Below are 14,546 nucleotides of genomic sequence, written 5' to 3'. Positions count from 1 at the left end.
GAGGGAAGGGAGGTCTCTGGGTGAGTTGTGTGAAGTGTGCATGTGTACTTGCCGGTGTCTGCCGGGTAACCAGGCTCGTGCTGCACCCACACTCCCTCGGCTGCGCGCTCATTCCAGCATCTCAGCACTTCTGGGCTGAGTGAACTCTGTATCGGGGAGCTGTCCTCACAGGAGATGGGCCCCCCAAAGCTCGGGTTTCTGTGACTCCTCTTGGCCACTACATGCTGGGGGACAGGGACCGGAGAAGCATCCTCATCATACATGGTCCCTCCCCCCTGGTCTGTCCGACATGGGACTGTTCCCGTTTTCCAGGGATTAGGATTCCTTCTGTTGCTCCCTCTCCTCCCCCTCGGGAAAGCATGAGAGGGAGCCCCTTCCCCCAGGCCTTCTCTTTCCCCCCTGCCCTCGCATCCTCTTTGTGATTCCAGTTAGAGCGGGGAGAGGGAAGGGTGGAACGGAAAGGCGAGGAAAAGTGGGAGTTCTGCCAGCAGACAGAGCAGCGAACAGAAAGCGTTCGGACTCCTGATGGTCACAGCAAGGCTCGGGGGTTAGCTCCCTCCTACAGCTGGACCCTTAGGTCACAGGAACGGCCTCCCAGCGCCAAAAAAATCTCTTAAAGCTGCAAGCAGCAGATAAGGGTTTTGATCTGAATCAAGTCTAGGCTGAACGTCTAATTTTTTTAAATCTTACATTGTCACTTTGCATGGAAAGTCAGTTCCATACAGAAAGACCTTATTGTTTGTAAATACCACTGGGTCCCAGGACTTAAAAATACTCGGACAAAGGGAGCGAGCGTGGCCAGACAGAGGCCCACCCGTTCCTGACGTGGCCTCGGATGCTCACACGCTGTCTTCCAGGAGGCCATGACACTGCTGCTGTCTGTCCGTCTCCGTCCTGGCGACAAGACGTCTTCATCCAGAAGCCTGCGGCGCAGGGCAGGAAGGTCACAGGCCACAGGCCCCGGGGAGCAGAGAGCCCGCCTCGGCTCTCCGCGGCCGAGTCCCCTGGTGTGTACAGTGGAGGTTAGACGACCGCCTCCCGGTCACCGTGGGGGAAAGAGCTGCTTCCTGTTCCAGGGGGTTCCTTTCGATGCCGGACGGAGCAGCTGGGAAGCAAAGGTTTCCCAGATCACAGTGTACGTCTATGTTCTGCTTAAGCAGGATTTGACAGTGACTGTTAGCCTCTATTTCCAGAACATCAGGGCTGCCCTTCTTAAATGCCAGTTGGCCTTAAACAATGCAGGTTTTGGATTGTGTGTGTCCACTTACACGTGGGTTGTTTTCATTGGCCCACGCAATTCAAACCTGCGTTGTTCGAGGGTCGCCTGGTGGTTGGGAATCCGAGTGTGCGGAGGAGCAACTTAGTTATACGTGGATTTCGACTGTGCAGGCGGTCAAGGCCACCTTGCGTTGTTCACGGGTCAGCTGTGGTTGCTTAGTCCGTTACCATGAGTTAATTTGTTCAGTGTCTTAGTGTGTGGTCGGAGTCCCCACTCAATCAAATCCACCCCACCCCCACCCCCGGCGACACCAATCAGATTTTCCTATAACAGGTGAAAGAGTGGAGGAATTACATATAACACCAGTTCTTTTTTTGTTTTTGTTTTTTAATGTTTTTATTAATTTCAGAGAGGAAGGGAAAGGGAGAGGGATAGAGACAGAAATGCCAATGAGAGATTCATGGATCGGCTGCCTCCTGCACGCCCCTTACTGGGGATGGAGCCCGAAACCCGGACATGTGTCCTGACCAGGAATTGAACCGTGACTTCCTGGTCCCTGGGTCCACACTCCGCCACTGAGCCACACCAGCCAGGCTAGCAGCAGTTCTCATATGCTGGTTTTCACTTTCTCATGGTGACCATCTTTCAGAGCTACGTCCAGGCCCCAGCATTAGGAAAGATACTCAGAAATGGGGCCCTTCTGGCCGCCCGCAGAGGTGTGGACTAGACACAGCCATGCAGTCTCCGTCAAGAGGCGATGTATCTGGATTGTAGCCATAATTTCACAGGTAGACACATCTTTCCGAATGCATTGAGTTGTACACTTTACACAGAATTCGTTTTGTACATAAATTATATCTCAGTAAAATGTTATTTTTTCTAAAGTGGCTGCTTGCCTGAGGTCATACAAGTGGGTCTCAGCGCCTGGCTCTGGGCTCCCCTAAGCCACCCCGTCTCCCCAGTGTCGCAGACTCGGAAGGGAGTTTCAGTTTTTATTGTGAATAATGCCGAGGAAGAGAGACATCAGATAAGTGACATTTTTAAGTTCTTAATTTTTTTGCTAAAAGCAGAACCTTAGGTGATCTTTGTCACATCGTCTTTAATGTGTATCATCCCAAGTAGCGTGAGAAATCCTGCCTCCTGTGCTTCATCCACTCGGACGGGATGCCGACAGAATGTGAGTCTGCAGAGGAGGCGGAACCTGCCCGGCTAATTTCATTGCGTGCGTGAGGCTCTGGCTTCCATAAATGAGTTTAGCCTGAGGTCAGTCAGGAAATTTAGGGTGACCTCTCTGCAGGTTATTTGTAAAGATGCTGTATTGCTGTCTCGATATATAATTACGGGAAGGGTGATTAACCACCAGATAATGGAGGGAGGAGGGACTCTACAGTTAACCCTTGAACAACACAGATGTGAACTGTGGGGTCCATTCATACGCGGGTTTGTTTCAGTGTATGCAGTGGGCTGCCTGCGCGCTGATATAGGCCGTTTTGTACAGGGGACTTGAACAGCTGTGGGTCTGGTATCCTCGGGGACCCTGGAGCCAATCCCTCAGTGGGCTGCCCTCGAGGCGGACGAGGTGTTCAAGACTCACCTGTAGTTCCTTTTACAAATGGGCTCGCAGATTCGGGAGGAAGAAGGCGGACTGGCTACCAGCTGCTGTATAGCAAGCACCGCCTCCAGCGTGGATGCCGTTCAATGATGGCACTTACGTAACTCATCAACCTGTGATTGAGGGGCTCGTGGGGACAGCTCAGCACTCCTCCACTCAGGTCATGTGAGGCCCTGGAGGTGAGACCCATCTTGGACGCCCGCCCTCACGTGTCTGGTGGGTGATGTGGCTGTCGGTGAGACTTTCTCTGGCCATGACCGGAAACCCACATGCGGCCTCTCCGTATGGCCTGGACTTCCTCCCGGGTGTCCCGAGAGAGCTGGCCCAGCGCCTCCTGCCTTTTATGACCAGCCTGGGAGTCTCACGTGCTGGTTGTCAAGGCAGCCACAGGCCTTCTCAGTTCCCAGGCAGGGAGAGGCGCATCTCTGGGTGGGCACAGCAAGCTTCCCTGGTTATGGCCATTTTTAAAAAACTCAATCTGCCACGGAGACTCTGCCCCTTCTTTAAGTGCGTAGAGAAGCTAATCATGTGGCACCAACTTGGCAGACCTTAGAATGATTTTTTAAAAACATGGCCTCCCAGACGAGGAGGAACCGGGTGCTCAGTGGTCTCTGGTAAAGGCTCCCTGTGCCCGCGGGACGGGTCTGCCTCTCCAACCTCTGCGGCCTCTGGTGCCCTGCACCCAGGGCCTGAGCCTCCGCCTTTCAGAGCCACCAGGGTGTCCTCCAGCAGCGGGACTTCCCATCAGCCCCTTGGCCCAGGCTGGGCCGGTGCCGTCCAGCCCCCTGTAGTCCTTCGCTCGGGGTCCTGCCTCGGCTGCAGCTCAGGCCGTCGGGGCCTAAAGAAAGGATGCCTGTCGGTTGGGGCAGCTCCCCAGAGTAGAGCCAAGCACTGTCACCTGGAAAAGGTTTGTGGGGGGTTCTGATGCTCAGTGAGGATGGAGGGTCCTCACCGGAACCTCCCCCCTCCCCCCTCCCCCCTCATAATGGTCCCCATGGCACCCCGCGCCCCAGGGACACAAGACGCGGGACTCTGTCTTCGGGGCTGCTGGTCACCCTGGGCTGGCGCCCTGGCTTCCTCCCTCCTCCCTCTTTAACACTCGGACCTCCTGATGCGGACCCCGGACACGTGCCACCTCCCCTTCCCTGACCTGGAGCAGCGCTTGGCTCAACGTCAAAAGGAGAAGTCCCCAGGAGACACCCTCAGACCTGCAGCCAGAGTGGGTCTGCCATTGACAGCACGCGGCCTGGCACCGCGCAGCGTCTGCCACTACCCCAGGGCCTCCTGGGCCGTCTGCGTTAGCATCACTCCTGGGGATGGGACTCCGTCTCCAGATGAGCTTTCCCTCTTAGACACTGTGTCCACCACCACCCACCCAGCAGAGCACCCCTACCTGCCTCACCCACTCACACACCTCCACACCCTGCCCCATCGGCTGAGCAGCCGAGGCCTGTGGGCCATGGATTGTAACTCCTGCCTCCTGCAGGGAGCTGTGACCCCCAGTGCGTGTCGTCCCAGGGACCAGTCGTGGGAAGGCCCCGCTCTGCCCGTGCTGGGCTGTGGGCAGGCACAGGGAAATTGGTGCTGCGCGTGCTAACAGAGATGAGTCATGGCTTCTGGCTGCTCGCCCGATGCCCATGAAAGTGGCGTTTCCTTAAATAGGGCAGGACTTCAGTAACTATTTAAAGAACATGTGGTATTTGGGGATTTTATGGCCCTTAACTAAACTTGAGACAAATTAAGACATTTTAAGAAGTTTTATGACAGGTGCGTGTGTAGATCTGTGTAATTTCTTGGCGCTCACTCCCCGCGCCTCCACCCGCAGTGCATATGCAGGCACCTGAGGGGCCACCTGAAGGCCACAGGCAGGACGGCGGCAGATCTGAAGGGACAGGAGCGGGCGGGTCTGTCCCAGCCAGGTCGCTCTGCAGAGGGCATGCGGTGCCCGCGGCTCCACCAGCCTCCGCTGTGATGCGCGTGGAAAGGACAGCAGATGTCCCTGTGACCCCGGCCGCGGCCGCCTGCCTGTCAGGTCACTCGGTAACACTTCCAGGAGGAAAGACGTGCGCCTCGGGGGAAATGGGGCGGAGTGCCCCCTCCTCTGTGCTGAAAGCTTTTTGAACTTTTGTTCTGGCGCCTGTCATACCCCTTTGTTGTGTCCCCGGATCAGACATAGACTTACCGTGCGCAGCAGTGACCGCAAACCAAGGCAAGCCCTGCATTCCCTAACGAGGAGCTTTCGTTGGACGGCTGTGTCTCTAGCTCTAGTTAACAAGCAGATTGTTTCCCCCGAGAGCTGGGCACCATTGCCTGTGAAGGGTGAGCGGTAGTGGCCTTCCCTGTGGGCACGGTCCCCTCACACGGCCAGCTTTTGGCTTTAAGAATCGTTGACTTAAAGGGGCCGCTGGCTGCCCAGAGCTGTGGGTTCAGGAGCGAGAGCACGTGGGGTGGAGGCGGTCCCGTGGCCCGCCCCTCGCTGACCTGCGGAGCACCAGCCGTCCTCTGCCTGGGGAGAGGCAGTGCTTTTGAGGATAGAAACCCGTCCAACCTGTAAATACACACGGCGGGAAAGGCCCTGGGACAGCCATAGCCAGGACAGGCCATGTGACCTCATGATGCGGTGGCTTTTACAAAGCGGTGAGTGCTCTTCCGTCCTGATTTGCCGTCGCTCACCGTGATGAATGGCGACCGAATGCTCACTGCATTGAGGGCACTTTGCAAGTCTTGTCCTCTCGCAGCACGAATGCTGCTGACCATGTGAACTCTCCACCTTCGGCTCCTGGCTCCCTGCCTGCCTGGCCGCCCCGTGTCCCCGGGAAGCTTGCTGTCCTCTGCAGCCTTCACCTGTGTGGTGCCGAGGGGCTGGGCCTAGGCTCCTTCCTGCTCACGCCACTGTCCCTGGGTGACCTCACCTGGACACTGCTTCAGTCCCCGCGTTTGTACCCCACCACCCCTCCGAGTTCTGGCCCCCAGGGGGTGTCTCAGAGGCACCCAATTGATGGTGCTGCATCAGACGTGCAGCCCCCCCCCCCCCCGCCTGAGTTTTGCGCCGTCCCCATTCCCACGCGCTCCTTCTGCCAGCAGAAGCCACGTCGTCCTTGGCGCCACACGCGCTCTCCCTCTGCTTCAGCCTGAGACCTCCCTGCCCGCCTCACCGGGCCTCTGCGGCTGCCACCCAGCCCTCCTGGCATCCCGTGCCCTCAGCTCAGCCACACGCCCCCTGAAAGCCTCCTGAGGCCGGGTCCACGCCGGCCCACCTGTCGGGCTCTGTCCTACCAGACAGCCCCTCTCGGGTAGCGAGGCCTGAGCGGAGCTGGGGCCAGGGGAGGACTCATCGAGTGGGTGCACGCCCTCCCATGCCCATCCGTCCCCGGGCCCTGCCCACAGGCCCTGTTCCTCCTCTCCTCCCGCCAGGGGAAGGCCTGTCGCTGCTTTCTCTGTGGGCCCTGCCGCTGCTGCCGTTTAAGCCACTTTGCAGCAGGTGGTTGGTGATAGAGCAGGTTTCCTGCCCGTGCGTTTTGAATGAACACCAGCAGCTGGAAGGACTTTCTTCTCCTCAAAAAGCAAACACCATACCCCCCCCCACCCCCCCAGGTGTGGACGCCTGTAGTTCCCTAGTGTTAACGGCTCGGCCTCTCCGTGGGCGGGTCTGTACGCCACTTCCAGGCTGAAGCCGGTCCCGGCAGCACTGGCACCTGGGACGGGGCAGGCAGCACAGAGGAAGCCCGTGCTGGTGCCACCTACACAGAGAGCAGCGAGGGAAGTGCCGCCCTTCCTCGTGGCCCTGCCGTGGGGTCCAGGCTGCAGCGGAGGGGAGGGGCGATGGCGAGGCGAGTGCAGGCCCCTCTGGCTCCATCATCGAGGAAACCAGTTAGGGCCCGGGGACCACTGCTCTGCGCTGGGCTGGGGCTCCCCGTGGGCACGGCCATCCCGGGGGCCGGGGCGCAGGCAGGGGCTTCGCTGGGCACTGGCGGGCTCCTGTGGGACAGTGTCTCTGGCTCCTTAACGCAGGGCTGGGCCTCCCATGCACACACTTGTTTCCGTGAGCCCTGCCGTGTGTCGAGGGGGTGTGGTGGCTATGAAATGAGGGCCCCAGAGAGGAAACCAGGGCACGTTCAGCCGAGGACCGGCTTGTTGTGTGCACACCATCTGTCTGTCGCATGGTGGTAGGAGTCCCATCTCAGCCGGAAGCAGTGAGGGAGGCTTTCCCCACGTCCTCGGCGGCACCTCAGCTCCCAGGGCTGGGTCACTCCCCGGGGCCTCTCGGGACCGGGGGAGGGGGAGGGGCGCTCAGGTCTCACTCAGGCCTGGTGCTTGTTGGCCTGGTGTCTGCTGGGTGGGAGGCGGGTCTGGCCTCCCGAGGGCCGGGGTCCCGGGCAGCCCGCCTGGGTGTGGGCTGAGCTGCTTGGATTCGGAGCCTGGTTGTCAGGTTAAAGTTAGCCCCCTGCCCGGGAAGTCCAGGAGCCATGGTTTCCTCTTTCTCAAGTCGCTCCTCATGCTTTGCAAGTGGCAGCGCTGCTCCGACTGAGGGCTCCAGGCTGGGCGCGTCTGTCTGGAGGAAGCTGGGCCAGGCTGGGGTTTCCACAGCTGGGAGCTGGGCGCAGCGGTTTCCTCTCGTGCAGGAGCCGGGCCGGGAGGCACGGTGAGGCCAGGCACGTAGGCGGCTCTGCCAGAGACGCCTGCCCTTCAGGAGCTGGAGCAGGGCCCCGCGGCAGGAAGCGGGGATTTGTTTTCCTTCAGCAGCAAACGTGACCTTGGGGGTGAGGCTGGGAACTCAGCGTGTGCTGCCTGCCTGGCAGCGCGGGGCGCACCACCGAGAGCCCCTTGCCCCTGCTGCCCGCTGCCCTGGCTCTCTTGTTAGGGGCCAGACGGGATGAGGAAAGCGGTCAGGCTGGGGACTTAGGCCGAGTTTCAGTCATCACCGGATCCGCTGTGTCACCCGGGCCTCTCGCCCAACCTCCCAAGCGCCCCTGGGTGCGTGTGAGAATCACATGGCACACCCCTATAGGGTGCTCGGGACACGGTTCCCATCCCTGTCCCCGCTGCTGCAGCCCAGCACCTTGGACAGGTCACTTCCCTGGACAGGCTCCCCCCTGCTGGCTGCTTCCTGGGACTGAGATGGGGTGGAAGTGCAGGCTGGCTCGGACCCTCTCCTCCCAGTGCCCGCGAGGCTGCAGGGCTGTGGGACGTGCACCCAGGTTCCTCCAGGTGGGGAGGGCGGCTCCAATGTTTGCACCGATGGCAGCGACCTGCGGGTGGGGGTGGGGGGCGTGGAGGAAAGAGCCAGTCACGGACCCAGCCAGGCCTTGGGCGCGGCCCAGCCCGTGCTTGCTCCAGAGGCCTGCCATGTGGCGTCCCAGACTCCTCCACCTCCTCAGCATTCTCCCGAGAAGACCAGCGTGTTGCTTATGTGTTTTCCTTCTTCTCCTGCAGAATATCGACATCACAAACTTCAGCAGCAGCTGGAACGACGGGCTGGCCTTCTGTGCCCTCCTGCACACGTACCTCCCAGCCCACATTCCATACCAGGAGCTCAACAGCCAAGACAAGGTGAGGCCGGCTGCGGATTGGCAGCCCCGGCGTCCTCATCATCCAGGGAGCCCGGCGGGGGGGGGGCGGGGGGAGCCAGAGCCTCCCATCGATGGACCACGCGGGGGCTGCCACACCACAGCGCGGCCCTGGTGGCCGGCCCGTGCTCTCATTCTGGCCCTAGAGCATCTGTGCTGAGCCAGCCGCACCCTCGGGCGGGCGTTTGCGGGTAATGACTTCCCCGGCGGAGCCGCCTGCCCTTCCCGGGGCGACATGTAAGATCAAGGGCTTCACGAGAACTGGCGGAGGGAGGTGCCCAAGGTGTGAGCAGCACCCACGTCCCAGCCCGTCTCCGCCCCTCCAGGCCCAGGACGGCTGAAGCCCAGCCGCACGGACCAGGCTGTGGTCTGAGCGTCCGTCAGGCAGCTGCATGGGGACAGCTCTCCTCCGGCCCCTGCGCACCCCACCTTCAGCCCCTCATGCCCTTCAGACAGCCTTGAAGTTCCCACAGGGAGGAAACTCTCAACGGGCTTATTTCTGTTCAGCGTTTGGGGCTCCGGTGGCCGAGGGCTGATGGTGGGAGTGACCTTTTCTGTAGTGAAGAAGGTACACGTGTCTGGCCGGGCCTGTGAGGGGCGCTCAGCACATTGCTGGCCCCGCGTCCAGCGGGGCCCTGAGGACTCGCCTGTATGTGCTTTGGTGGCACGTGGAGGCCCGGCTGCCCCAGCGCACGTGGTGCAGACCCTCACACAGTCTCTTTTGCAGCGAAGGAACTTCACCCTGGCCTTCCAGGCGGCGGAGAGTGTCGGCATCAAGTCCACCCTGGTGAGCACACACCTCCCCTCCCCGCCCCCAGTCCTGCCGGGGCTCCTTCCTGTGAGGAAGCGCTCGCTCCTCGTGAAGGGAGATGCCTGTGGGCGCCGCGTCCCGGGCCCTTGGTAGAAATGGAGCAGGCGTCCAGCCTCTGAGGGGTGATGGGCTTAGACCAGAGGCCCCCGAGGCCCTGCCCAGCCCGAGAGCCTTGAGGCTGTGACGGGCCGGGAGGTGCCAGGGAGCTCTAACCAGGCCTTCCCTTCTCTGCCAGGACATTAATGAGATGGTGCGAACCGAGCGGCCCGATTGGCAGAACGTGATGCTGTACGTGACGGCGATCTACAAGTACTTCGAGACCTGAGCACACCCGACGGCCCCCGGCTACAGGCGCCACCAGCACCATGAGCTACGCCCCATGAAGCTTTCAGCAACTCCAGGCGGCCCCAGCGTGCGAGCCTGCAGCCCAGGCCTCCAGGCGGGAGAACTCGGGCCTGGGTGGCCGGACTCCAAGCAGGCTCCTCCCCTTGACCCGTCCTGTCAGCGGTCAGCGTGGGCTCACACCACGCATGCCAGGCGGCTGCTGAGCTTCCTCGGAAGAGAACGCTGAGCTGTGAGGCTGCGGCGTGTAAACCAAGGCGCGTGCACAGCTGCACGGGGAGGGCAGCTCCGGGGTAGGGGAAGCTTCCGCCAGCTCTGCCCCCGGGGCAGCTTCCTGCTCCGGCACCGAGTGGGCCCCGCTTGACGTGGGTGTCGCCCAGCAGCGGGGCGCAGGGCTGTCCCGCCGGCGCCATGTAGTTCTCAGACGGAGCCGGCGGTGACAAAGTCGGGCTCCCCCGCCCTCTGCTGCCGCCGGTCCTCCAACACGGGAGACAACCGCTCCTCCGGCCTTGAAGGGGCGTGGAAACTCAGCTGTGACTTAAAAGACCTGATCGTAAGGAATTCTCTAGTTAAAAAATGTGGTTTTTTTCTCATGAGCAATATCGAGGGAAAGTAGCTCCTGTTGTATTAGCACCAAAGTTAACTGGTTTCCTGAGCCTGGAGATGAAGCACAAACTGGACGTCGGTGTGGCGACAGCGGACGAAGGTGGAAGCGGCAGGAGAAAACACGGAGCGGCTCGCAGGGGCCCAGGCGGCCGAAGGCGGTCACTCAGCGCTGCCTGCGTGCGGCCTCCTGGGCGGGAACGGGAGGAAGTGCCTTAACTCCTGCGAGGGGAGCCGCCGCCCGGAGGCCCGGGCCCTGGCCACAGGCGGCCTCTCAACCGCCCTTCTGCAGTTTGAACCAAAGCCTTGCTCCCCCAGGCGTTCTGTCTTGTTGGCGCGACTCGGGGGGGACTCGATCCTTCTTGGGACGGGGAGCCCAGGTCTCGCGGGCGCGGGCGCAGGAGCTGGAGTTGGATGCACCTGTTAGCACCTGGGAAGTCGCAGGGGAAGCAGGCTCGCTGCCCCAGCCACGCTGCCAGGAGGGGCCGCGGAAGGCCACCCGCCGGCCAGAGGGGGCCGGGTCTGCATTCGAGCCCGCTCTCGACCAGGACCTGGGCGTGTCTGTAGCCGAGAAGAGAGAGATGGTGACGGAGCAGCTGGGTGTGTGTGCGGCTCGCTGGCTGGGTCACGTTGGCTGTGAGTCTCCTGCCCTGGCTGCTTGGCTGCTGCCTGGGGGGCTTTCTGTAAGACGCCCCCGTTGGGCTAAGAAAAGAGAAGCCGGGGCGCAGAGCCCAGCCCCGCGGACACGCAGCCCTGAGTGGGCGCTTCCTGCCCGTCCTCCCGCCGGTGCTGCTCCTGGTGGCTCTGTGGACAGGTGCTGCCGCGGGGTCTTCACTGCCCACCTGGGTCCTCCCCTTCCCTCACGGGCCTGTGGGCACCCGGGTCCGACTGCAGCCTGCGCGTTGTTATTCATGACGGGGGAGCCTCTAGTCCAGTGAAAAGAGGAGACTTTCTTGGTCTGCAGTTCACACCTGCCCTTCCAGCCGGGTGAGCCGGCCCTGGCAGCTCAGGCAGCCGGGGTCTGCATGTCTTTGGGGGACGGCAGCGCCTGCTGATGGGCTGTGCCCACATGGCCGGCCGCATCCAGGTCATGCCCTGGGGCCAGTGGCAGGGCAGAGGGTGGCCAAGAGGAGGGTTGGCCCCAGGCCCGCCTGTCTGGGGGTCCACCGTCTCCCTGACAACAGGCCATGCAGGGGCACCTGGCTGGGCTGCCCACACCTGCATGTGGGTCTGCAGAAGATTCCAGAAGCGTGACTTCGTGCTTTTTTCCAATAGGATCCTATCACAGAGTGGTTCTGGGTGGTCACACGCCTAAGCGTGACCCCCAGGTGCCGTAGCCCAGCGGCACGTCACAAGAAGCTTCCAGAAAGTCGTTTGCCTCGGTTCCTTCCGAGCATGAGCATCCCTGCGAAAGGGCCAGGGCTTCCGCTGGCGATGCTTTTACTTTGTTGTATTAAATGCTCTTAAATGTATTAAAGTTGTTGAAACACGTCAGGCTGGGCTTTCCTAGTTCACAACCTCCTGCTGCCCTCTGACCTCGAGTGGGAGGGACCCCGGCCGCCTCCTGGGACTGGCTGAGGGGGGACCTGGGAGAAGCCGGGGCAGGTCGCACCCTGGGCTGCGCTGCACAGCCACGGCCTTGGCCGATGCCCAGGCCCAAGGTGGGGTCTGGCCCAGGTGAGTCGGGTCCTGAGACCCCAGGGGCACCAAGCTGTCCTGTAAGATGGGGGCCCCGGCCTCAGAGAGAAACCTAGAGATGGACGATTATACCCCCAGAGGCACCCAACCAGTCAGGCCTTTTTCTCCTGCATCTTGCGTGGAATGATTACGGATCCGGGAGTACAGCCGGGAACGGCACCGCATCTCGTCGCGTTGCACATGTCACATGTCACACGCACGTGTGAGCCGCCTCCCGCACTGCACGGTGACCCGGGGCGCCCTTCCTGGGCCTGCACCCCCTCCCCAGAGTCGGGGGTCCATCCGGAGGCCCAAACCCCACCACCTGAGTTAGGGGGTGACAGTGCTGTTGAGCCCCCAGGTGGCCTGACTCCAGAACATAGCGCCCCCATCCTTGGGTTGGGGGCTGGGAGTGGGGGCACCGAGCCAGGACCGCGGGGGCTCTGGCTCCTCGCTACCTCCCGGGCCAGGCTGTGGCTGCGACCAGGAGCTCGTGTGCACTTGGTGTGTGCGGCCATCCTGCTGGCCCCGCACGGAGTGGACCCTGGTGGCAGCGGCAGAGGGGACCTCGCCTGCACCCGGGCAGTGGCGGCAGCACTGGCTGGCGTAGCTGATGCCCCTCGGGTGGGGGTGCCCCCCCAAACACCTTTCCTGCTGTCCGGCCGCTGCCTCAGGAGCAGACTGGGGGGTCCTGTCGGGTGACTTCCTGGCCTCAGAGGCAGTGGTGCCCTCGGGCGACAGGTCACCTGGCTCCCAGCAGAGCCTACCCAGGGCTCCACTTCCTTCAACTTGACACTCTGCCTGCCCCAGGGCAGCACTTGTGGGAAGGGAATCCTTTTAACCTTGACTTAGGGAAGGTTCTAGAACCTTTTGGGGCCATGGCTTTGGTGTGTAAAAGCAGGAAGGCATTCCTCAGGGCGGAGAGAGATCCAGAAAGGACCCCACACCCTGTCCATCGCCTCGGACTGGGCGAGCGCTGTGTCCTGGTGGCACACAGCCAGCTCTGACCCCGGCCTCACCCGCCAGCCACACAGGTCTGCCACCAACACCGGTGACAGGTCAGGGCTGTTCCCACCTCTGCAATAGGGGAACCCCGAGAAGGGGTCCTCTGCTGGACTCTGCTCCCAGCACCCTGCTCTCTGAAGTGGATGGGGTGGGGCTTGGGGTAGGGGTGCAGGGGGCTGGGGCCTGGGGGTGGCGGCTGCTGCCAGTGGTGTCGGGGCTCCTGCTCAGGGCCACCCTTCGGGTGTTGAGTACAGGCCCCAGCACGCACAGGGCTGTCCCTGCCCCCCACACAGCCCAGGCTAGGCCACGCCCCTGCCCTCAGTCTCCCATCTCCACGGATGGATGCGCCCGACTGGCCCTGGGGCTCGGGGTTCCTAGTGGGGCTGCTGTTTGAGCCCCGAGGCCAGGATGGGCTGGAGCATCTTCCCTGGACGGGGCTGGGGGGGCGGGGCTGGGGGTGGCCTTGCTCCTGAGGCTGGGGCGCTGGGGAGCATCTCAGGGGTGAGTCGCCTTCTCAGGGCTGCCTTAGTCTGGACAGCCCCCCCCCCCCGCGAGCCCCCCACTTCCTCAATCCTGGAGCCCCAGGAAGTGCTCGGGGCCCCTCCCCTTTGGAGAAGTTGGTCAGCACCCACCCGCGCTTGGTCCTGGGTCTGGCATTTCTTTCTCCCTGAGGCGGCCCAGCTGGCCCTGCAGCAAACAATCCGGGGCCAGAGGCCACCCAGGTGCATCCTGGCCAGGAACAAAGGCCCCGGTGGGGAGGGGGCGGGGAGCCCAGCTGGCCCCGCCTGGCCCCAGGGGCCTGGCCTGGGCGGAAGGGCGGGTGCCCACAGCCTTCAGAGCCTGGGCTGGGGCCGGGCAGGGGCATCCCGTGCCCACTGAGGGGCAGCAGGCCTGTGTCCCCACCATCAGGGCTCCCTCACGCCTGGAAGGCTGGCCCAGGCGAAGACCCCTGCACAGGGGACTCTGTCCGCCTCTCGGGACGGGGCACAGGGCTGGCGAGAGCGCAGCAAGACCAAGGTCGAGGAAATGACCTCAAGGCTCCGTGCCAGGGTGCGGCCTCTCAGGCTCGGGGGGGCGCAGCCGCAGGGGGTCCCCCAGGAGAGCCCGGAGCAGATGTGGGTCGACCGTGCACACGTCCACGTGTGTCTGCTTCCTGGCACCGCTGAGCCGGAGGGTCCCTGGGCAATGGCTACACCGGAGGCCTGGACCAGGCGCGTGACGGACAACACAGGACCGTGGGGGCAGCCCCTTCCCTGACCGGCCCTGCTGTGGGGAGGGGCCTGGCTCTCCCTCCCGGGGACACGGGTTCTGGGGCCGCTCTGGCGTGAGGACACAGCTACCCCAGGCCTGGGGACCCCACACCGATGTGGGGGGCTGTCTGCTGGGCCCCAGGGGGGAACTCTGAGGGCTTCGGCACTCTGGCCCCGAGGGTGGGGAATGGCCAATGCGGGGCAGGTGTGGCCTGGCCACACGCGAGGTGGTCTGGGTGGGAAGGGCACTGGGCCCCAGAATGAAAATGGCGGGGAGAGCATCATTGGGCCCATGTGGGAGGGGGGGTGAGGGACAAGAGTGACCCTGAGGTTGGCTGGGTCTCTGCCCCATGAGCCCCCAAAGCCCCTTCTGGGCCCAGGTGACGCGACACCCTGCGCCTCGCCTGCTTGTTGAGTTAGGACTTGAATGACTATGGGCCCAATCGGGGGGCAGGGGGGC

At 62.6% G+C, this 14,546-nt stretch overlaps 1 protein-coding gene across 2 annotated transcripts in view; it reads left to right on the top strand.

The window, feature by feature from the left end:
• SPECC1L (sperm antigen with calponin homology and coiled-coil domains 1 like) overlaps positions 1-11,648 on the top strand; it is a 40,068-nt gene extending 28,420 nt beyond the window's left edge. Inside the window, exons 13-15 of one of the 2 annotated variants that reach the window (XM_006108020.3) lie at positions 8,265-8,381; positions 9,126-9,185; positions 9,445-11,648. In XM_006108020.3, the coding sequence (XP_006108082.1) occupies positions 8,265-8,381; positions 9,126-9,185; positions 9,445-9,534 (267 nt within the window). In that variant the 3' untranslated portion in view covers positions 9,535-11,648. The other variant, XM_023748685.1, reaches the window with a different exon arrangement.
• Positions 11,649-14,546: the final 2,898 nt, after the last annotated feature.

This window comes from Myotis lucifugus, unplaced genomic scaffold (assembly GCF_000147115.1).
Source record: "Myotis lucifugus unplaced genomic scaffold, Myoluc2.0 scaffold_1670, whole genome shotgun sequence".
NCBI lineage: Eukaryota > Metazoa > Chordata > Mammalia > Chiroptera > Vespertilionidae > Myotis > Myotis lucifugus.
This window is presented reverse-complemented; position numbering and strand designations above follow the sequence as displayed.